We start from the raw sequence: 23,468 nt of genomic DNA, 5'->3' as shown, positions 1-23,468 counted from the left end.
ATCTCGGGCTTGGAAATGTACACTGAGGAATTCTGTCTTGAAACCGGGGTGGTGGGAAGGGTGGAGAGTTTGAAGACAAAAGTCTTGTGCCTAAATTGCCGTCGGTTAACAGACTTGCTTCAGCCAGACAGCATGTGGACTGAGCTGGGGGTACAGGGTTTGGGGGCATTCCCCACCCCCCAGCGGCCTCCCCCGCCGTCCCCGCTCAGCTGTGCTCACCACCCACTTCATTGCAGCAACAGCAGCTCCAGGCCCAGCACCTCTCCCACGCCACGCACGGCCCCCCGGTCCAGTTGCCACCCCACCCGTCAGGCCTCCAGCCCCCAGGGATCCCCCCAGTGACGGGGAGCAGCGCCGGGCTCTTGGCACTTGGCGCCCTGGGCAGCCAGGCCCACCTGACGGTGAAGGACGAGAAGAACCACCATGAGCTGGACCACAGAGGTGCGGCCCAGAGCTGGGGCAGAGGGCAGGGTGGGCTGGGGGTGGGGGCAGGGCGGGTGTCCTGTAGGTCCTACTGCGAGGGGACACAGCAAATGTTGTCACCCTGGGGCAGGAGTTAGCAAAAGATGTGGTGCTATCTGTCGAATTCCTGGTACATGGAAATCGGAGCCCCACTGCCCCCCTCCGTGACTACTCCTCAATCCCTGCTATGTACCGGGTGTTCTCCGGCCCGGAAGACCTTTCGTGCGTCCTCCCATCCTCCCAGCTACACGCTGCCTATCCTTAAAGGGCCAGCCCAGGCCCATTCCTTCAAGATGCCTTCCAGTCTGTGCTGGGGACCTTTTTCCAATTCCTAGGAGAGTTGAAGAGCTAGGGTCCCAAGAATGAGCCCTAGGTTGCTGTCCTCTTGTAGCCTGCCCCTGGAGAATGTCTTGTCTTCACCAAGATCATTAGTCCTTCAAGAACAGAGGCCAAGTTCCTGGCTTTTCACCAGCGTAGGTGCCTTGGAAAAGGTACACAGTTGGCGCTCAAGTAAAGACTTGCAAGTCGACTGTCTTTAAGCAGAGATAGCCATCACTCTACTGCAGGGAGATGATCGGGAATACTTGGAACGAGAACGCCCGCCCCCTTCACTGGGCCCTTACCGTGAGGACCCTGGAAGCTGCGCCCACTAGGGCCCAAGAGGGCATAGTTTGTCAGGGAAGGAAAAGTGAGGGCTCCCTGGCAGGCCCTTTCCAAAAGTTGCCAACTCGTGTGGTGTCTGCCCTTAGACACTTTTTTCCCCGTTTTATTGAGATAGAATTGACATACAAAATGGTGTAAGTTGAAGGTGTACACCATGATTTGATTGGCCTTTGGCTGTTGACCAGGGTATCCGGCCCAGGCCAGGGCGCCGGGGCGGTAACGGAGTGTGGGAAGCAGAGACTGAGTTGCGTGTCCCTGCAGAGGGCTGGTGCACTTGGCAGAGGAGAGGTGTCCTCACAGCTGAGAGGAGAATCAGGGAGCTAGTGCTCAGCTGCTGTGCAGGATGACCGGACTTCTCCGCAAAGACGCACACAATGGTGTTAGTTAAAAAAAACAACAAAACCCACTCCCTCAGTTCCTTTTAAACAACAACATGCTCAATACCCAGATCCTTTGCAAGCTGGTGGCTTTAAAATGTGTTGACCAGGGATCTGGGTGCCCTTCGTGGTGTGTGAGGCAGAGCAGGGCCACAGCCCCCACCCCCCCACCCCTGACCGGCCCACACAGGACTGGTGGCCAGGGGGAGCGTGGGGGACTGGGGTGGTTAATTTGCGGGAGTAGGAAATGTCACCTAATGGCCCTGCCTTGGCTGACCCCAAGTGACTCAGCTAGGCCTGCTGCCCATTTTAAAACCCGTCCACTAGCAAAGCATAAAAGCCAGCTGTGTGAGACTGACCTTTTCCCTTTTTTTTTTTTTTTTGTCTTTTTCTCTTGGGGGGCCTGACCCTCCTCCTGTCCGGGCCTTCCGTCCCCAAAGAAAGAGAATCCAGCGCGGTAAGTGTCAGCACTCTGGAGCGTGTGGAGTGTGTTTGGGGTGCAGGGGGCGGAGCAGGTGGGATCCTGGGGTGGGGGGGGTCTCTCCAGGCTTTCCGTCCATCATTTGGCAAATGAGTAGCTTTAAGTGAGCTCTAACCCTCTTTTTTACGAGTGGTGATTAACCAGAGAGGTCAGCTGGCCAGTCTGTGGAGTCACCGGGCCTCCATAAGCAGCCTGGGGCTCCTGTGTCCTGGGCAGGGTCGCTTCCCTCCTCCCAAGTTGGCTGTTCCCTGTCTGATTCTGTATCCTCCTCCCTTCCTCCAAACGCCCGAGGTTTCTCTGTGTTCTGGGCTTAAACTCGGTTTAGGAAAGTGCTAGCAAGCAAGCATTAAGGCCAGGCATTCTGCATGTCTGCCAGCTCTGAGATTTGTTGTAAATCTTTCTGATCACACTGAGGCTCAGAGGTTCTGTTTCAAGTGAATAAGCCTTCTGAATAAGCGCAGTGGAGTCTGGATAAAAAAAATCCTCCAGCGATTAGCAAAGCTATTTCATTCCTCATCGCTGTCCTTGTATCTGGGGCCATCTAATCTGTGAGGATGGCTTTGGTTATTACCTCGTGTTAAGTAGGACTTGGGAGGTCAGGCAGTTAACTAACCATCTAGACGGCAGCTTCCTCGGGCAGCTCCATCCCGACCCCCTTCCCGCCCAGCCCTCCACCAGGCTGATCCCAATTAGCAATAGTGTTCTCGTCCCTTCTCGACTTGCCGACGTGCTCAGAAATCCAGGTGCACGTTTGGGCCCAGCAATGGCTCAGTATATCAGAAAGGAAAAACTGAAGCTGAAAATCCATTTTGATTGCTTTAGCGTTGATCCTCAGAAGGTGGCATTTTTGGAGAGGTGGTAGGCCTAGATAGGAGTGGAGGGTGGACTGGACCCCTCCAGGCCTTGGTCTGGTCCTGGCTTCATGGGACGCCGGGTAGCTCTCTTGGCTTCTTTGAGCCTCAGTTTCTGTATCTGTGCCACGGCCATATTCCTGCCCAGCCAAGCCTCCCTGCTTAGTCAGGAAGCCCCCTCACAAGAGCACCCAGCATCCGGGAGGTGACCCGGTTAACAAGGACCCGCTGCCGAGTGACACGAGGGTTTGACGCCCGACGCCCTCTGTCTTCACATCGTCCTCCTCCCCATTGCTGTTTGCATTTGGCTTTGTGCCCCAGTCTGCAAAAGCTTTCTGCTAAAAGAATCCCCCGGGGAACCCCCCAAGAGCTGAGCTCCTCACTCCGCAGCGCTGGTCCACACCCTTGCACGGCAGACTCAGGGGAGTCCGGTGGGAAGGCGTCAAGCCGCCATCTGTCCCGGGCCCGGTGCGGGCGAGGCAGCAGGGCTTGTCTGCCTGTGGCCGCGGCGGCCGACACTGTGCAACCTGCAGCGAGCAGCCCTCTGCAAACCAGGTTGTCAACAGATGAGGCCCCCGCAGGAAGGACAGGGCCGCGGACGAGCGGGAGGGGGACGGCTGCACGGGCTAGAAGCTGTCCCAGAGGGGTTAGTCTGGAGTCCAATTAGAGGTAGCTTCATTCATATTTCCTTGCCTCGCCGAAGCAATAAAAAATACTTAGTTTTTTGGCCGCCTGCCAGCCAGAGGCGGGCTGGATCGATGCCGCTAAATGCCTGACATGACTCCCTCCAGTAGCAGCGAGGGTTTTCAGCCTGACTGCAGGAGAAGAAAGAGCTCGCTGTTCTCCGAGCCACGTACCGGGTCGCAAGGAGAAACCCGAGCAGCCGCGCGCCCCCCCCCCTGCCCCGCTCCCCGCCCGCCCGCCCACCCTGGAGGAGAGGGCCCTGGAGCCTCGCTGCTTAGCGCAGGGTGGCCGTCGGAGGAAATGAAATGCCGCTGATTTTTCTGCGGGCGCTCGCAGCGGCTAATTGAATTGCGGCTCTGCGCGCCTCACCGCCGCTCCCGCACGGCTGTGGGCAAGGCTGAGCTGCACTTCCATTAGAACCTCCATTTTTTCTTCAAGGCTTGATAACTCTGCCATTTTAATTTGCTTCAGGCAGAAACTTGGCAGGGAAGGGCTGCCCAGAAACCAGCTTAGGAAAGGAAATGAAGTTCTGTGGTTTCCACACTGTCCTCCCCTCCCGCCCCCCCAAATGCCAGGGACTGGTCTCCAAGAAAGTGGGGGAGACGTGAAGTGGAGGCTCATTCCTCCCTCCCGCCCCACCCCACCCCCGCCTTTCGATGTCCTTCTCTGCCCACGGCCCTCTGTGTCCCCGCATGGCCGTGTCCTGCACGTCCACGCTGTGTGGGGATGTGGCTGGACTGGACTTCCCCTGCCCTGCAGTCCGACTGTGCACCCTGGGAGAGCAGGGGCTGTGTCTGGCTCCTTCCCCTATCCCTGGCACCCAGCCCTGGGCCTGATCTAGGGTGGATGCTCAGGAAAGGCGGGGCGTGAATGCTGAGTGATGAAGGAAGGTGTAGTTTGGTCCCTTAGAAAGGAGTAGACCTCAGCAGCCCCCTAGAGGGGTGCTGGTTCTGATACTGTCCCAGCCCCGGCCTGGAGGGCACAGGTTTTCTGGCGGGTACTGCTGCAGGTAGATCCTCCGTCCCTGCTCCCTAGCCCGGTGCCACCAACCACACCACGGGGGCCAGCGTTCCTGGCCACCACTAGCGCCCCGAGTCAGCCGGACCCCATCCTCTGTGGGATGCTCTCCGCCTGCCCGTGCTGTTCCAGCTTGGTCTACCGGCCCGGCCCTGCTCTTCCCAGGCCTTGCATTTCAAACTATTGCTGGGCTTGCTTGCTTTGGAATTTGAAGGGAGAATTCATTAGACCCTTCCAGGCCTGAGCAGCTCGGGTTTCCTTCACGTTGCCTCCCGTGGGGTGCCTTGGGCACGTCTCCCAACCTCTCAGGGCCCCTGCATTCCCATTGTTACAAAGAGAACGATTCCACCTGCCCTTATGCCTTTTCCCACCTTGCAGAGGGAAAGGCTTCATGAAGTTGCAATTCTTGTTTCTTTCTAACACTGCTATTTCTCTGAAGTGCTTGAGACCCGGTGATGGAGGAGTAGGACGTTCATACAAAACGCCAAGTTGCCCACCTACACGTAGAAGACCTATTGGCAACCCGACGTCCTCCCTCCCTGTCAATCTCTCCATTCCAGTCGGGGTCAGCAGATGGAAGTATTGGACGTGGCCCCTGTGTGTCCTCTGAGACCCATCTTTCAAGACTCAGTGCAAATTTTGCTTATCCCTTCTTTGAGCAAATGTGCATGGCTGGCCCAAGGTGGGTGGTGAAGGAGGGGTGATCCGGCCCTCCTAGAACATAAAGTCCCACAGGCCAGAAGGCAGAGAGCTCAGTACAAGCCTATTTACTTAATAGCAGCGTCGTGGCTACAAAAGAGAATTGTGCTCCCAGGGTTCCCCCGCAGAGAGTCTGGATTGCTGGGAAGGCTTCCCTGGTAAGGCTCCGATGGCGTGGAGGATTGCAGGACACACACAACACCTCCACTGACCTCTTGAGACCCCTGCGCTTAGCTTATGTCTCGGTGTGCATGGTATGTTCACACTGAATCTCCTTCTGGTTTCCAGAATAACTCCGTGTCGCCCTCTGAAAGCCTCCGGGCCAGTGAGAAGCACCGGGGCTCTGCAGACTATAGCATGGAAGCCAAGAAGCGGAAAGCAGAGGAGAAGGATAGTCTGAGCCGATACGTACGTCTACTGGGCAGCACGGGGTCGGTGGTGGGGGCTGGGGTGTGGGAGAACCCACAGGCCTGACTCGTGGGTGAGTCAGAGGCACGGGCGGGGGTGGGCTGGGTTTCCTGGCCGGGGGGCTGTGGGGGGTGGCGGCGTAGGTTCATACACACACACTGTGAGCACGTGGGCCACAGCCAGGACGGGGAGTGCCTGAGAACTGTGGGTGCCCCACCCACACAGGCCAGGAGGCCCCATGCTGCCATCACGGCCCTCCCAGAATCCCCGATCTGCTCCAGGGGGCCATCCCCCACGCCCCCACACTTTGAGCCTACCGTGTGGTCACGGTATCTGCTATGGGCCAGGCTGTTCGGATGAGAGCTGAGACCCAGGGAAGGGGGCCATGCTTTGCCTCTTGCGGCTCTGGACGTGTCACCCAAGTGCCTCGGCTGCATTTCTGGGAGACGAGGCAATCACCCCTCCCACACAGAGTGGTGGAAGTGATGACGTGAGGCTAGCACGCTTCCTCCTCCGTGATGGTGGCTGTGAAGCTGCTGGAAGGAGCCAAGTGTGATGGGGCAGGTGTGGGTGAGGCTGCCAGTGGGCATGGAGCGCAGTGACCCGGAACAGGGCTAGGGGGCTGGGCGAGCAGACAGCCGACGTCGGTGGGCCAGAGGGGAGAGCACGTGGACTGTGGGGTTTGGCCCTGGGTTCAGATTCCAGCTGGTGGAAGCAGGGGGTGCTTCAGGTTCTGCCTGGGGGTGTGGTGGGGGTGGCCCCTGACTGGCTTCTCTCTCGGTTGCAGGACAGTGATGGGGACAAGAGTGACGATCTGGTGGTGGATGTTTCCAACGAGGTGAGCACGGACAGGCCCAGGTTGCAGCGTGTTCGGTTTGGGGGGGGGGTTGAGGCGGCTCCTCCCCTGGCTGGGAGCTGTTGTGTCCCAGCTACTGCTCCATCCAACGTGGCCGGCAGCCAGAGCAGGGCAGCGAGGCATTCGGCTGGTCAGGAGGAGGAGGACAGGGCTTGGCTGCATGGTGGCTGGGGTTGCTAGGATGGGAGCCCAGGGGAGAGAACGCAGGCGAGGGCCAGCTCCTGCTCCCCCTGGTCCTCCAGGTCAGCTCTGTTCTCCCCACCACCTCCCGGGATCTTGAGGGTAGGGGTTGTGAGTCCTTTGGGATCTGCCTCAGCAGGGAAGGAGGACCTGGAGCTGCATGAGGCCAAGAGGCCCCACTGCCCAGATTTGAGTCCTGAACTTGTGTCTGATCCTGGGCTGGTCACCATCCCCCACCCCCACCAGGCCCCAGTCTCCCCATCTGTGGGATGAAGGGGTGAGACGAGATCATTGGGAACTAGTCGCCCCCGACTTTGGGGCCCCCAGTCTCTCTCAGCCCAGGTCCTCTCCCCGTCAGCTGTGTGCACTCCCGGCCCGTCCCCAGCGCAGGGAAGACTCCAGGCTGGTTGTTGCTGTCAGTGCATCTCGGCATCCCTTGTGCTTTTAGGACCCAGCGACGCCCCGGGTCAGCCCGGCACACTCCCCTCCTGAAAACGGGCTGGACAAGGCCCGCGGCCTGAAAAAGGATGCCCCCACCAGCCCCGCCTCAGTAGCCTCCTCCAGCAGCACACCTTCCTCCAAGACCAAAGACCTTGGTCATGTATGTGGGGTCTGCCACTGGTGCCACAGAAGTGGAGGGCTGGGGCAGGCGGGGGTGGAGGGAGAAGATTCTGGAAAGGGACAAGCTGGAGTGGTCATAACTGGAGGGTAGAGGGGTGGATTACAAAGAACATGGATTGGGGTTTGGCCCCAGTTCAAATACTGGCTTTCCCACTTACTGGCTGGGCCCTGTGCTACCAGTTAATGTGTCCGAGCCTTGGTTACTGCATCCGTAAAATGGGAACGATCGCCACTGTCTCTGACAAATAAGGCTGGGCAAGAACTGAGGGGCCGTGGGGCAGAAGATTCCGAACTGGAGCCGGCCCTGGGTGTCGTGGCCCAGCTCCAAATGCCCAGCTCTCGAGCAAAAGGAATCTTCGTGTCTTCCCTATTCAGAACGACAAATCCTCCACCCCTGGGCTCAAGTCCAACACACCTACTCCGAGGAACGATGCCCCGACTCCAGGCACCAGCACGACCCCAGGGCTCCGGTCGATGCCGGGCAAGCCTCCAGGCATGGACCCGATAGGTATAATGGGTAGGCACGAAGGGGCTGGGGCGACGGTGCTGGAGGGCGGGGTCTGCCGCGGGCCAGGGCTGGAACCACACAGCTAGGCCAGGGCACTAGGAAGTATGCGGGAGTTGGGGCTGTCCCGGGGCCTGCCTCCAGGGGGACTCCATGGTCAGGTTTGAGGAGGACGGGGACACCCGATGTGTCAGAACTGACGGCAAGGGCTTATTGGGGCCACTGTTGGACTCGGCATGTGGAAGGAGCTTCAGACAGGTTGTCCCCATGTGTGTCATTAGTTCCTTGAGACTCCCAACAACCCCCTTCTGGGCCTCCATGTCCTGCTGTGTAAAAAGAGGTGGGCATATCTCTCAGCTTGAACCTGCTTGGACTGCGAAGACCAGGATCCCAGTTAGATGGGTTCAGTGCAAGAGGACGGCCTGGAGCAGGCAGCTTTCGAGTGCAGGAAGGCTTGCTGCTGGGCTGGGAGGCATTCTGGCGGCCTGAGCTTTGTCCTGGAAGGAGGGGTGGGCCCACTCCCCCTGAGGGTCTCCCCTGGCTGACGCCCGCCTCCTTGCAGCCTCGGCCTTGCGCACGCCCATCTCCATCACCAGCTCCTACGCGGCCCCCTTTGCCATGATGAGCCACCACGAGATGAACGGCTCGCTCACCAGCCCGAGCGCCTACGCCGGCCTGCACAACATCCCCCCACAGATGAGTGCGGCCGCCGCTGCGGCCGCCGCCGCCTACGGCCGATCGCCAATGGTGAGCTTTGGAGCTGTACGTAGACCTTTTGGCTCCTTTTGGGGGGACGGGGCAGGGAGTGGGGAGTTGGTGGGGGTTGTCAGGCAGCTGCCTCTGGGGCGGAGTGTTTATTAGAAAAAGAACGGGACAGAGGCTTTGGGGTCAGCAGACCTGGGCCCCACCCCCACTTGGCCTGTTAGTCGTCATGTGACCTCATACAACTCAGCATGCCCCCCCCGCCCACCGCCCACCCAGGCCATCTTTTTCCATCTGGAAAGTGGGGCTGCCCTCTCTTTTTCTGGGCTGTGTGGGGATGGGAATCCCAAAAGCTGTCCAGTGACTTCCACGTAGCCTGGGTTTGGTAAATGAGGCTGCTTGCTATACCGAGAATGAGTTCAGATTTGGGTCGGCAGAGAGGGGTTCTTTCTCAGGAGACAGTTTCTCTCCTGGGTGGCTTCCTCTCTCTGAGATGACGGGCCCACTGGACACCAGGGGAGAGAATGAAGTGGGGCCGGATCAGCTCTGCCTGGTGGAGCCGGGAGAGCTGTGGGTGTGGGGCTCGAGAACACTGGCTCAGAGTTGGTGGGTCTGGACTGTCACGCTGTCCCTCCCACTGTCCTGGGCAAGGCACCTGGCCTGCTGGGCCTGTTTTTCCTCTGAGACAGCAGGCTCTGCTCTGTCTTCCGGGTTTTGAAGAGGCAGCGCTGTGGGCAGGACCTAGGAAGTGGTGAAGGAAGAGGCCAGGGCGGGGGCTGCGGGGCGGCCTCCCTCACTAAGGGCTGGCCTGGTCTTGCCTTGCAGGTTGGTTTTGACCCTCACCCTCCCATGAGGGCCACCGGCCTGCCCTCAAGCCTCGCCTCCATTCCTGGTGGGAAACCGTAAGTTCTGGCTGTGCTTGCTGCATGCTAGCTGGGGAAAGCACACAACCCCCCACCCCTCTCCCCAGCCCTGGCCGACCTCCCCTCGAGAAGGTGTCTGCCCGCTAGAGGTACTCACAGACCAGATTGTAGCCGCAGGAGACGGCTGCCTGGCCACACTCCTGACCGGCCCTGGGGCTCCTGCTGAGTGGGGAACTGGGGATGGGGAACGCCGCAGTTGATGGGGCCTCCATAGCCAAATGATGTGAGCGGCCCTGGCCTCAGGAGCCCCGCTGGGTTGGAGCTGCTGGAAGCACCCCCAGCCTAGAACAGCAGGTAGACCGTGCTGGCTCACCCCCGGCTCCGATGTGTACTCCATGATTCCTCCTGGGGGGGGGGGCACACCTCTTTCCCTCCCTGTCACCCCTGGGCTTGTAAAGGAGGAGGTAACATTCAAGCTGAACCCTTTCCATGGGGATTTATAGATGGTGGGAAACGCAATCTGGAGCCAAGGGTATATGGGAGCAGGAGCAGAAGTCAAGGCCTGGGATGTTAAGCAGTCCTCTACCCTGGTAGAACCAGGCCAGGGAGGTTGGGGTGACTGGGTTCCCTAAGATTTGGGGGTGGGGCCCAGACGTGGGCCAGTCGGGGTGGTGCCGTCTGACCTGGGAGGACTCGTGGGAACTGAGAGGATTGGGGATGACGGAAGGGACGGTTCTCCCTTTCAGAGCGTACTCTTTCCACGTGAGTGCCGATGGGCAGATGCAGCCCGTGCCCTTCCCCCACGATGCCCTGGCAGGCCCCGGCATCCCACGCCATGCCCGGCAGATCAACACACTGAGCCATGGGGAGGTGGTGTGCGCCGTGACCATCAGCAACCCCACACGGCACGTCTATACAGGTGGCAAGGGCTGTGTGAAGATCTGGGACATCAGCCAGCCGGGCAGCAAGAGCCCCATCTCCCAGCTGGACTGCCTGGTGAGGCCCCAGGACCTCAGGCATCTCCTCTAGCCGGCCGAGGGGCAGCCTGGCTGGGCAGCCGAGCAGGCTGGCTGACCCCTGAGCCCTGGCTTTACTTACCATCCCTAAGTGGAGATAGCGAGCTTCCCGGAGTTTGTGAAGAAATGCACGAAAGATTGAAGGGTTGTGGATGAGGGAGGGGACGGTCTGGCAGCTGCCGGGAACGAGGGCGGGATGTGAGCAAGCAGGGGTGGGGAGGGTGGCGAGGGCGCCCGGTGTCGCCGGATGCGATTCTTCTGGTCCCTGGGAGGAGGGGCGGGCAGAGCTCCATGTTGCCCCTTCTCCCTCCAGAACAGGGACAACTACATCCGCTCCTGCAAGCTGCTCCCTGACGGGCGCACGCTCATCGTGGGCGGCGAGGCCAGCACGCTCACCATCTGGGACCTGGCCTCGCCCACACCCCGCATCAAGGCCGAGCTGACGTCCTCGGCTCCTGCCTGCTACGCCCTGGCCATCAGCCCCGACGCCAAAGTCTGCTTCTCCTGCTGCAGCGACGGTAACATCGCCGTGTGGGACCTGCACAACCAGACCCTGGTCAGGTGAGGCTGTGCGAGGGAGCAGGGGAGCCTCGTCGGGAAGGTCGCGCTGGTCGTAACGGGGACCCGTCCGGGGTGCTTCTGGCTGTGGGGTGGCCACATCAGAGTGGGCGAGGACCCCCGGGTGAGGAGACAGCCAGGCCTGCCCTATGCGAGGGCGCAGCCGTGGGTCAGGTGCTCCGCGTGGGCAGGGGATGGAGGGCTCCCCTGCAGAAGGCTCCGGGGCGAGGGGAGCATGGAATTCAGGGCGTCGGAGACAAGCAGAGGGAGAGAACTGAGGAAGGAGGGCATCGGGACCCGAAGGTCGGGGGCAGTGTCACTTGGTGGTTGTCGTGGGGCCTTGGGAGCGGTGGCCCCGTGGGAATCCTACCCCCATTATGACCCCATGCCGGTCACTCCACGCCCATGTCTCCGTGTCCCCGGTGTGAAGCGGGCATGGTGAAGGCGGTGCAGGGCGGCGTGTCCGCCCCGGAGTCGGCTGTCGGGAGGAGGCCCGGCTCTGCTGCGAGCTCACCAGAGGACCGCGGGTGCATGGGCCACCCCCTTCCGGGCCTCCGTTTCCTCTTCTGCTCAGACACAGCCGGCCTCGGCACTCGGTGGTTCTGGAGGGCTCACCCCCTCTCCCTGCTTGGCCTTTGTAGGCAGTTCCAGGGCCACACGGACGGGGCCAGCTGCATAGACATCTCCCACGATGGCACCAAGCTGTGGACTGGAGGCCTGGACAACACCGTGCGTTCCTGGGACCTGCGAGAGGGCCGGCAGCTGCAGCAGCATGACTTCACTTCCCAGGTGTGTGTGCCCCTCCCCTCCCCAAGGCCAGCGTGTGCCCTTCCCTTCTGGGGTCCCACTGGCTGGGTCAGGGGACACGGGGGCCCTCACAGGTGGTCATTGCAAGTGGACCTGTGACCACCCTGAGCTACCTCAGAAGGCTTCCTGGAGGAGGCAGCAATAGACTAGAACCGACCAGGCCCTGGAGTTGGATGTACTTGACCCGACTGCTCAGAACGGATTCTCAGCAACGCTACTGTTGAGCGCTTTGGCCCCGGTGTTTTTCCTCCCTCATGGGATGGGCACGGTGGTAGCTGCCTCGCAGGTCTGGTGTGAGCACCTGAAATGGTCCCTCTAAAAGCCTTAGCCATAGCCTGGTTCATAGAAGATACTCTGTTAATGTTAGGTAGCCTTATTTTCCATGGTTGTTTGTGTTATTTAAATATTTTAACTATATATTTAATATTTTAGTGTTTTATTCACTTTTTTTCTTAAGGAAAGGCAAAAGTCACAGGGAAACTTGTGTAACTTGGAAAGTGAAATGCTTGTGCCATCTCGGAGTTGGAATGCTGGCTTTACCGCTTACTTTCTAGAGTCAGCAACCTCTCTGAGCCTCTACTTCCTCGCCCCTGCAAGGCATTACAGGGCTGAGGGAGAGGAGAGGGGCTTTGCCTTGCAGATGGCACGTGGGGATGTGATGGGAGTGGGAGCGGTGGGCCCCTGCCCTTGGGGTCCCTGAGCAGGGCCTTTGAGGAGCCCCTGGGGCCTCGGGGGAAGGGTCAGGGGGACAGAGGAGCTGAGCTCGGTCTGCCGCCCCCTGCAGATCTTCTCGCTGGGCTACTGCCCCACTGGGGAGTGGCTGGCCGTGGGCATGGAGAGCAGCAACGTGGAGGTCCTACACCACACCAAGCCGGACAAGTACCAGCTGCACCTGCACGAGAGCTGCGTGCTCTCGCTCAAGTTCGCCTACTGCGGTGAGCCTGGGGGAGCCGGGAGCCGGCGCGGATGAGGGGCCCAAAGCTTGAGAGCAAGGCAGAGCCCGCATGCCAGCCACATCTTGGAATCCAGCCTCCCGATCCCGACCACTGTCTCCTCCCGCTACCCCCCCATCCCTATTCCTTGGGTGCGGATATGGCCACAGGGCGCCAAGCACGCACAGCAGCAGGCCAGAGCCAGCCCTTGCGGGCCTGGGGCAGGGGAACGGCACTCTCAGCCTTGGGGCCGTTCCTCCGCTGGCTGAGGCCTCGGGCTCTGATGGCTGACAGCCCTGGGTTGGATCTGCTTCTCCCCAGACTGGCTGCGAAACCTTGGCCACCGCGCATCCTCTCTGCATGCCAGGGGGTCTTTCTCCAGGAGTGGCCCGGGCCCCCCATGAAGCTTTAGAGAGCAATAGCACGTTAGTCCGGGCTGAGCCTGGCAGAGCAGCCTGCAAGTAAGAGCGCTCGCTGGCCACCGGCTGCGGCTGGCTGGGTCTCCAGACCTCAGGGCTCTGCCATTTCTAGCACTTTCTGCCGCCTTCTAGTCATAAAACCGAGAAGGCTCACTCCACTGATAGCTTTTTTTTTTTTTTAGATTTTTTTTTTAAATTTATTTGACACAGAGAGAGAGGGGGAGAGAGGGCGAGAGCAAGCACAAGCAGGGGGAGGGGCAGAGGGAGAAGCAGGCTCCCCACTGAGCAGGGAGCCTGATGTGGGGCTCGATCCCAGGACCCTGGGATCATGACCTGAGCCGAAGTCAGCCGCTTAACCAACTGAGCCACCCAGGCACCCCTCCACTGATAGCTTTAAAAAGAATCTTTTGGGGAAGTGTCATGTCTGTGATTTACTGCAAATCCCACCGTTCTCCATCCCGGCTGCGCCCACCCCTCCCCTATGATTACAGAGAGGCGTTCTGGGCAGGGGGGCGGGGGGGCAGTCTGTGAGTCAGATACGGGTCTCACTTATGAAATGCCCCTCACCAGCCAAGCCTCTTACCTAAGCACTGGCTGGCAGACACCACATCTCCGTGGCAGCCGGCCATGTCTGGGGCGGGTCTCGCTTTCAGGGCAGCCAGCCCCAAGCTGACGCTCCTTTGCCTCCCGCCTGCAGGCAAGTGGTTCGTGAGCACTGGGAAAGACAATCTCCTCAACGCCTGGAGGACGCCGTACGGAGCCAGCATATTCCAGGTACCGCCCACCGCCCGGCCGCTGCTTGGGGTTGGGGCCTGCCCCTGGGGATGGGGATGGGGATGGGGATGGCCCCTTCCAGCGCCTACGTGCTGGGGATCCAGGGTGGGTTTCCCAGAGCCAAGGCCTGGGACACATCAGTGGGACACACACTGCAGCTGGTGGCATCTGACCCATAGGGTGAGGGCTTTTAAGTGGGGGTTCTTGTGGGATTTCTAGAACAAGGGGGAGTTAAGTCATGCTCTTGGCTCTGGCCTGTGGCCTGAGCACTCCCAGGAGGTGCCCTGGGCAGCTCTTTTCAGAGCAGCGTTCCCTGATGTTCAAGTAAGTTTGTGTTTCATCTCGACACCTCAGTGTAAGGAGTGAGAGGGGGTAGGAGAGAAAGGGTCTGGAAAGAGATGGGAGAGCAGGAAGAGGCTTTTCATGGTTTTTCAAGATCTGGGTTCCGACATACAGCTCTCACTTACACATAGTCTTGACCGCACGCACGCACGCACGCACAGTATGCTCCTGTGCTCCCAGCCGACAAGCCACTTTCGGGATCCGTGCTGGGAATGGGTGGCGTCCAGCATGTCACACGTGTAACCCTCGTTACACTGGACGCTTCGAGTCGGGCGGAGGTCCCCTTCCTGGCTCCGGCCCACTGACGCCCATGCCCTGCTCAGAGGTGCTCCTTCCTGTCTGTAAACCGAGGAGAAGCTCGTCCTCCAGTGCTCTCTTTCGAGCCATACGACTCCACGATCACCCTGGGCCCTGGTCATGAGCCTTTCCTGGTGGAAAAGCCGAAGGACGGGGCATCTGTCCCCGCAAGTGCCTCTCCAGGCTGCTTTGGGGGAGGCCGTGCTGGGTGCGCTTGGGGTTGGAGCTCCGGGGCCGGCAGACGGGGTGTGACGCAGACAGCGGAAATCATGCTGCGTACCAAGCAAGTGAATTTCTGCCTTTTTGCCTCCCCACACCCTCCTGCCTGTCCTCGCCTTCCCCCTGCAGTCCAAGGAATCCTCGTCTGTCTTGAGTTGTGACATTTCGGCGGATGACAAATATATTGTAACAGGCTCTGGTGACAAGAAGGCCACGGTTTATGAGGTCATCTACTAAACAAGGACTCTAACTGGGCTGTCAGACTCTGGGAGAAAAAGACTCGGCGGTGACAGGGCGACCCCGCGAGGGGCCCCGAGGCTGGCGGAGGCTGGCGGTGGGCAGCCGAGCAGTCCAGGGCTGCGCTCCGGCAGGCCGAGAGGGCGCGCCCGCCACGGTCTGGACCCCTGGGCATGGACTCCTGTGTCTCGCGGACTCTGATGGATGTCTCTCCTCCTCCCTGTCCACAACCCTGGCAGATGCTACAAGTAGATTTCTTTGGAGGCTTGGGGCTCCAGCCCCCCGACAGACGCCCTCGTGAATCTCCATCTTTCCTTCCCCTCTCTTTTGCTCTGTCCCCCTGCCCTGGGTCGGGGACACTGGAGTGGACCAGGTGTTTGTGCTGGGGGAGGGGGGATCTCATTTTCCCGACTGTGCAGCGCACAACATTTGTGAAAAATGTAAATAACAGACTCCTCTATCTCGGACTGGTCAGTGGGGGAGGAGGCCCCTTCCCACCGAAAACGCTAGCCGTGTACTTCGCCTGCTGTATTTGTAACCCACTCGTGGTGGTGGCTTTTTTTTTTTTTTTTTAAAGGGACATCCCCATCTGGGAAGGGGAGGCAGGGAGGGGGAGCCAAATGGAGAGGGAGTGGAGGGGCAGAGGAAGGGAGCTGCAGCTGGTGACCAGCCTGACCAGGAGGTGGGGGGGGTCCCTGGGACGAACGCACCTCCCTGTGGACTTGGGAGCAGCCCAAGGCCTGTCGGGACCCTTGCAGGCTGCACGGGCAGCCAGGCAAGGCTTGCATGGTGGCCAGCCAGGCTGACGAAGGTCGGATTCTCTGTGGCCGCCTGCGCTCTCCTCCCTCTCTCTCAGGGGTCCGACTCTTGCTCTCCCTTTCCTTCTCGCCTCGCTCGCTCGCTCTCTCTCTTTGGTGCGCACTTGGTTATGGTGATGGGAGGTGGAGGCGCGAAGGAACTCCCATCTCTGGCCCTTCTTGATCTTCGGACACAACCTTCAAAGGACAAAAAGTTAGAGGAAAGCATAGCAACTCAGCTCAGGGAGCTACCAGAGAAAAATAGCAACTGATGTGGGTGCTTTTTTTTTTTTTTTTTTTAATAAAAAGAATTAGAATTGATGTCCTTTATAAAAATGCCTTCTCCCCCTTTCCTGCCTCTGACCCCATCCTCTCTCCCTAGAGGGGAAAAGTGTAATCAACCTGCAAGGGTTGTGAGTCCGAAGGGACAGTCTCCCCCCCCGCCCACCCTGGGCAGCGCAACAGGGCTGAGGGGACCAGGGGTCGGGTGGGGACACCGGTCTTGGCACTGTGGTGACTTCTTGTGGCTTTCAGTCTCTTTGGAGCCCAAACAGGTTACAGGTAGAAAAATGGTCTCCTGCAGGTACCACTCTTTGGTACCAAAATGTTCTGAGGTATTAGGACTTGGGTTTATTGTTATTTTTTTTTTCTTTTTCTTCTTCTTGGTCTTTTTTTTTCTTCTTTTAAGGAAAAGCTAAAGGCCGACGTGAGTCCTGGTGGTGGGCTCTCCATGGATGTAGCATATGGAAGATAATTTTGATAACTGCATTTTTATGGATTATTTTATAATGTGTGATTCCGTCTGGTGAGAAGGGAGGAAGGGGCCCCAGTGGAAACTGCTGGTCTTCAGTGATCTTGCTCCAGGCTAGCAGCTCCCCTGACATGACCCAGAGGCCGTGGAGAGGCCACGGAGACTGGCTGGGCGCCCTGTACCTTTCTGAGGTCGGGGAGGGGCCGTCTGGAGAATTCCTCTCTTTCTCTGGGTCTTGGATGTGCATCTGCCGTGTCTTGTTAAAGGCTCTAGCCACAAGGGAGGGTGAGGGTAGAAGAAAGTTGATTCCTGAAGAAAAAAAGAAAATGAAAAGTCATTGTAATGAGCTGTTTTTATATTTTTAAAAGTTGCTATTTAAAGGTTGGTTTGACTGTTGTGTTTTATTGCCTCTACACCCCCCCCCCGTTTGTCAGACCTCCCCGAAAAGAGAGGGGGACCACTGTCACCCTCATGCCCTGGATTCTGGGTGATTTCCCTGTCATCCCTAAACAGAAGCTCTTGTCATTTCAAAGCACTTCCCGTGCTGCCCCCAACCCCTGAAAGTCTGATCTCGCAGGATGGTGAGGGGGAGCGTTCTCCCTGCCTTCCCCAGGCTGCCTTCCCGTCTCCACACTGGGGAGTGGTGGGTGGGAGCCGGGATTTCCTCTGGATGCGCATGCAGGATAAAGTTCCCCGAGGGGAGGACCGAGGATTTACACCAGATTCTTACTAGACAGTCGCCCGTGCAAGACGTTTTGGCAAAAAATGAAATGCGAAGAACTTCAAGTGTAAAATGTCTATGAACATCTGGACTCTGAAGGCCTTCACCATCTTACGTCTCAAGTTAGATGTCACACGGGGGACCTCAGTCTTCGGTTCACAAAGCTGTGGGTAAAGGCGTTTGGAGGGGGGATTTTGCAGAAGGGGTAGGATAGGACGTGCTGGCCAGTACCCTCGGAGGCAGGGCTGGGCTAGGGTGCTTCCTAGGCTCTGGGATTTCCTGCACCCAGTAGAGACCTCTCCTAAAGCTGGGGACTGACATGGTTTCCAACTCCGTATTTGGTCCAAGTCCTTCTAAATCCACTAAATCCACCGTCGTTTTACACAAAAAAGGGAATAACGACGTTTTTAAAAAGGAGAATAAAGCAGTCTGTTAGCCTAGAAAGGACAGCTGGACTGCATGCACAGAGGGATTGTCCAGCTGGAGAGGGATGTCCGCTCAGGCTTCTAGAGAAGCTTCCAGCAGGTAGAGCAGGTAGGAGGAGGAATGCCGATCTGGGGCCGCTGTGTGGCCAATAGCTTGTATTGGTTGCATGGACTTCAGTAGAACATCACACTCCTCTGTCCACGCTGATGCACTGAAGCAGAGGGATAGAGGGCCAGCTGATGGGCTCTGGCCAGAAGATTGTGCATGTGCCCAGGACCCGCCTGGGGATTGCCTACCGGTGCTAAGACAGGAGTTGGGCTTGTAAGCCTCAGGGAGAGGACAAGCAGCATGTCTATCAGAGAAGGCTCACCTACAGTCTTGCCCTGGCAGAGGTGGTTACGACCATTTCTGAGGGGGGAAACCACCTCTGGAAGGCTGTTGTACCCAGATGTCCTGGGCACAGGCAAGGATGTAGAGCCGACCGAGATCTGGTCCTAACCCCGGAGGCTCCCAGTCGAGGGTGGGGAGGCCATAGAGCCCCAAATTTGACTCTGTCCGCGCTGCTGGCGACACATCCCAGGCCCCAGCTGCAAGCGCCTTGCCTCCCGCCTGTTGTCACCACCATTGTCCCTTACACGGCTCGCCAAGCCTCTCCACGCAGATGGTCCCATTGCGTGCTCCCTCCTCCGCCTCTCACCCACCACTCTGCTCTGCTTCCCAGCCAGCTTGTTAGAAACCTCGAATCTCAGTCCTGCTGCCGCTGAACCTGCATTTTAACAGCCCCTCGCTGACCCCTCGGCACCTGTACGTTGGTGAGGGGCTCTTCTAGTCCAAGGCGAGGGGCCCACTCACAGCAAATGGGAAGGGAGGCCTTGATACTATTTTCGAAGTCACCCCTAACCTTACCCTGCAGAAACGCAGGCCCAGTCAGTCCTGGCATTGGCCACATGTCACCATACCTGTCCGTCTGTCCAGCTAGACCAGCTTCCCTGGAGGGCAGCTCCCAGGACTTCAGTGGCCCCGGGGTGGTCCTGGCTTGAGATTATTCTATTTCTCTGGGAGCAGGGCATCTGGATGCTCGTAATTGAAGCCAAGAAGTGGGCTGACTTCTGGAGTTCTGTCAACTCTGCCATTGCTCAAAGCAAGGAGATCCGTTTTTAAAAATGGGGAGGGTATGGTTGCGAGAAGGCAGCTTTCATGCTTTTAGTCCACATCAGATTATGTGCAAGTGTCCAGGTCATCCCAAGCCACAGTTGACCAGGCCGCAGGCCTCCTGGCCTCTCTCTGTCCCCTTTCCCCACCCGTAAGCTGCTCAACCCCAACATGGGCAGTGACTCTCCTAATTTTAGCATCTATGAGAAGGTACAGAGCTACAGATCCCTGGATACTGCAGCTGGACAGATCCTTAGCAAGAATGCTAAATGGTATAACCTGGCCATCAAGTATTTCATCATGATGGAGTGTACTTTTTTTTTCCAAGAATGCAGTGCTTGAAAATGAACATTATTTTTAATGTAAAGTATAGCAAACAAACATTAATATTTTAAAAATTTGCATGGTTATGCATCATTTTCTTTTTCTTATGATAACAATATAAAATGCACTCTATTCTAGTACCTGTGCAACGTTTTTAAACATTACCCTAAAATTGGACCTTTTGTGTTTGAAGAGGTCTCTCTACTGAGCTCTTAATTTTATGAATGGGACAATTAGGCCCAGAAAGGGCAGGAGACTCACCATGAGTCACCCAAATCACATCTCCCTCTCCCCTAAATCCCTAGCATACTTTCAGGGAGGGCAGGACTGATATTTGGAAGATTAGAATCCAGAGGATGAGGGCTCCTGCCCCTTCAACAGTACGGGTGAAAAAATTCTTCATGGAAAGAGGCAGCCAAGAAAAGCCATGGAAACCAGCCTCCTCCCTTGAGAACCTAGAACTCACCCATCCATCCATCCATCCATCCCCCACTCGCTCATCTTTCTATCCATCCATCCACCCATCTGTCAAACTATCCTTGTATCCACCCATCCATCCAACCAACATTTATGTAGTGAGAATTAATATGACAGGCATGGTTCTAGGTGCTGGAATGCAAAAATCAGTAAGACAATGCTTACCCATATAGAACTTTCTCAGCCAGAGGTGGGAAAGAGCTGATCCCAGGGCAGAGGAGGAGATCAGTGATCTCAAAGTGAAGAGCGTAAGCAGGAAAGTGAAAGATAAGAAGCCCCCTCCCCAACTCCATCCTTGCCCAGCTCAGGCCTTGCTCGTGTCCATTAGGTCACCATTAGTCGGGGCCCAGAAAACTCCACGGTGCGCTCACCCTGACCCCAACTCAGCTCTCTTCCAGGCAGATCAGACAGGGCAGGGTTGATGGCTCAGAAGCGGGCTCTCGGGACCTCCTGGACTGTGGAGGCTGGATGAAAGTCAGATGGGGCTGGAGCCTTTGTCTCTCCTTGATATTATAGCTGCCTGATGCAACCGTGTGCTGATAATAGGTTACATGGTTTGAAAAAAGCAGGTCTGGAATTTTCAGTGCTGGCAAATGAAACAGCAAGCTAATAAGGATTCCCTTTAACTATGTGGACACTGAGACATCGTGGATAAAATTAAACTAAAACAAATTTACTAGCTTACCTAGAAAGAAAAAGAAAGAAGAAAGGAAGGGAGGGAGGACGGAAGGGAGGAAGGAAGGAAGGTTGGAAAAATGGAAGGAAGGAAGGGAGGGAGGGGAATCCTTTAATGTCATAAATTTAAAAACTTTAAAGGCAGAGTAGGGAGGTCCCAAGCTCAGAACAAAAGCCCAAAACTACATAGAGCAAAAATTGACAAAATTACAAGGAGGAACAGGAGTCTTTGACATCCCACTAACAGAAACTGGTAGATCAAGCCAAGAGTAATTTATAAGGACATAGAAGATTTGAATAGCATAATTTGCAAGCTTGAGCCCATCAAACCCTATAACCAACTATTGAAGAGCACAGATTCTTTTCTTTTTTAAGATTTGATTTATTTGACAGAGAGAGACACAGCGAGAGAGGGAACACAAGCAGGGGGCGTGGGAGAGGGAGAAGCAGGCTTCCCGCGGAGCAGGGAGCCTGATGCAGGGCTCAATCCCAGGACCCTGGGATCATGACCTGGACCCAAGGCAGACGCTTAATGACTGAGCCACCCAGGTGCCCCAAGCACAGATTATTTTCCAGCATACCCGGAAGACTTAGTTTTACCAATCAAAGGAGCAGAGGAGGCATTTTACAAAATTCAATCCCCAGTCATGACTCTTCCTAAAGTACCAAACTAGGAATAAAAGAAAATGGCTTTAATCTGACAATGGATAGCTAAACCAGACCAGTGGCTCAATCATAGATAGTAGTTAAGTTTTAGGAGCGTTGGTTTAAAGTCAGCAAGAAAACAAGAATAATCATTATTACCACTTCTATTGAACATAGTTCTGGGGGCTCTAGCCAATGTAATAAGACAAAATAAAGGGTGCCTGGGTGGCTCAGTTGGTTAAGCGACTGCCTTCGGCTCAGGTCATGATCCCGGAGTCCCAGGATCGAGTCCCGCATCGGGCTCCCTGCTCAGCAGGGAGCCTGCTTCTCCCTCTGACCCTCCCCCCTCTCATGTGCTCTCTGTCTCTCTCATTCTCTCTGTCTCAAATAAATAAATAAAATCTTTAAAAAAAAAAAGACAAAATAAAAGAATAAACAAGGTACAATGAGTGAAATGAAAAAAAAAGTTGTAATTATTTGTTGCAGATAATATGACTGTATACATAGAAAATATATAAGCAATTAAAACAAATAAGAGAGTTTAGTCAAGTTGCTGGATCCAAGATCAACATTCATTAATCAATAGCTTTCCTATTCATAAGCAATAACCAATTAGAAGAATGTAATATAAAGAAAAAAATGCATTTACAGTAGCAAGAAAACTTACCCATGAACTGATCTTAGCAAAGCTATACAAGACCTTTATGAAGAAAAATATAAAATTTTATTGAAGGAAATATTTTTGAAAAGACCTACATGGATCCTACATTACACCATATTCATTGATGAGAAAATCCAATTTTATTTCAAATGCTGTCTTTTCCAGAAACCTGAAATGGAATGTTAAACAAAATCCAACTAGGATGTTTTCTATATAATTTCATACGCTGACACTAAAATTTATCTGAACAGTAAAGGACCAAAAAATAGCAAGTATAATTTCGAAGAGGAATAAGAAAGGAGGACTAGCCCTCCAGAAATCAAGACTTACTGTAAAGCTAAGTTTGACTTAGAAGCAGTCAAACAGACCAGTGGAACAGAATTAAGTCCATAAATAGACCGCTGTATAAATAAGAATCCAACTATGTATGACCAATGTGGCATTATGTGTCAGTGGAGAAAAGCATCAGCAGATAATTCTAGGACAATAGGCCACCTTTATGGAGGGAAGAGGGATCTCTACCTCACACACTACACAAAAATAAACTCTAGTGGGATTAAAGTCTTTAAACTTGTAGGATAAAATATTGGAGAACAGCCTTAGTGGTGTGAGGAGGGAAAGGATTATTGAACAGGACACAGGAAGCGAAAGCTATAATGAAGAAAAGGAAAGGTCAACTTGATTGCATTAAAATTTAAAATTTTAAACACCTGCATAGCAAGAGATGAAAAACTTACAAGACATGAAAAAATATACATGCAGGATGCTTACCTGACAAAGAAGTGGTATCTGGAATACGTAATAAATTCTCCCAAGTCAGTACATGAGAGCAAACAACCCAGAAAACTGGATAGAGGACAGAAACAAGCAACTCTCAGGAGAGGGAAAATGAATGGCCAGTAAACATGTGGAAAATGCCCCATTTCGCTAGTTATCAGGGAGATGCAAATTTAAAGAAACAAAAACAAAAAACAAAGTGAAACAGGACAATTCATTCCCATCGGATTGACAAGTCTTTGATGAGTTTAGTAATACAAAGCTTCCACCAGGATGGGGAATGAGGAGCATTGTCAAACACTGCTTGTGGGAGCAGACGGGCGTCAACCACTTTGCAGAGCATTTGGCAATAGTTGGCAAAGTGGAAGCAACACAACCCTATGACCTGGTAATTCAGCTTCCAGGTACATACCCAAGAGAAGCTCTGAAACACAAGAGCAGGGGCGCCTGTGTGGCTCAGTCAGTTGAGTGGCTGCCTTCGGCTCAGGTCATGAACCCAGGGTCCTGGGATCGAGCCCCGCATCGGGCTCCCTGCTTGGCGGGGAGCCTGCTTCTCCCTCTCCCTCTGCCTGCCACTCTGCCTACTTGCGCTCTCTCTCTATCTCTCTGTCAAATAAATAAATAAAATCTTAAAAAAAACAAAAACAAAAACAAAAAAACACAAGTACAAAGAGATGTACATGGAGGTTTTCATTGCCCCATTATTTGAAGTGGCAGAAATAACTAGAAATAACCTGTCCATTATTGGGGGAATGCATGAGGAAAAATAATCTATGCATTTTCCTACAATGAAATTATATGTGGGCATTAAAATACATGAGCTAGATCTTTATGTATCAACTTGGATAAATCTCAAAAACACAATGTTGTGTGAACAGAGCAAGTTACAAAAGGAAATATATGATACAATACTGCTGTGTCAAATATAAATATAAAACAATTCTAAATTCGAGTATATATATCAAAATATAAAAACATGAGTGGAAAGAACACACCATGCCACCAGGACAATGGTTATCTGTGGGGAGGGAAGGAAGGAAGGAAGGAAGGAAGGAAGGAAGGAAGGAAGGAAGGAAGGAAGGAAGGAAGGAA

At 55.4% G+C, this 23,468-nt stretch overlaps 1 protein-coding gene across 8 annotated transcripts in view; it reads left to right on the top strand.

Moving 5' to 3' along the window:
* Window positions 1-16,893, top strand: part of TLE3 (TLE family member 3, transcriptional corepressor) — a 47,581-nt gene extending 30,688 nt beyond the window's left edge. For 2 of the 8 annotated variants that reach the window (XM_034994824.1, XM_034994820.1), the window contains exons 7-20: window positions 237-441; window positions 1,943-1,959; window positions 5,523-5,642; window positions 6,430-6,480; window positions 7,127-7,279; window positions 7,675-7,807; window positions 8,367-8,551; window positions 9,332-9,408; window positions 10,116-10,365; window positions 10,699-10,946; window positions 11,585-11,732; window positions 12,535-12,685; window positions 13,799-13,875; window positions 14,863-16,893. In XM_034994824.1, coding sequence (XP_034850715.1) covers window positions 237-441; window positions 1,943-1,959; window positions 5,523-5,642; window positions 6,430-6,480; window positions 7,127-7,279; window positions 7,675-7,807; window positions 8,367-8,551; window positions 9,332-9,408; window positions 10,116-10,365; window positions 10,699-10,946; window positions 11,585-11,732; window positions 12,535-12,685; window positions 13,799-13,875; window positions 14,863-14,970 — 1,923 coding nt within the window. In that variant the 3' untranslated portion in view covers window positions 14,971-16,893. Of the gene's footprint in view, window positions 1-236; window positions 442-1,942; window positions 1,960-5,522; window positions 5,643-6,429; window positions 6,481-7,126; window positions 7,280-7,674; window positions 7,817-8,366; window positions 8,567-9,331; window positions 9,409-10,115; window positions 10,366-10,698; window positions 10,947-11,584; window positions 11,733-12,534; window positions 12,686-13,798; window positions 13,876-14,862 lie in introns of all 8 variants that reach the window. The other 6 variants (XM_034994822.1, XM_034994817.1, XM_034994823.1 and 3 more) reach the window with 3 other exon arrangements.
* The last annotated feature ends 6,575 nt before the right edge of the window (window positions 16,894-23,468 follow it).

Source organism: Mirounga leonina, unplaced genomic scaffold (genome assembly GCF_011800145.1).
Source record: "Mirounga leonina isolate KUSES-001 unplaced genomic scaffold, KU_Mleo_1.0 Mir_91, whole genome shotgun sequence".
Taxonomy (NCBI): domain Eukaryota; kingdom Metazoa; phylum Chordata; class Mammalia; order Carnivora; family Phocidae; genus Mirounga; species Mirounga leonina.
Note: the sequence above shows the minus strand (reverse complement) of the source record. Positions and strands in the feature narration are given on the sequence as shown.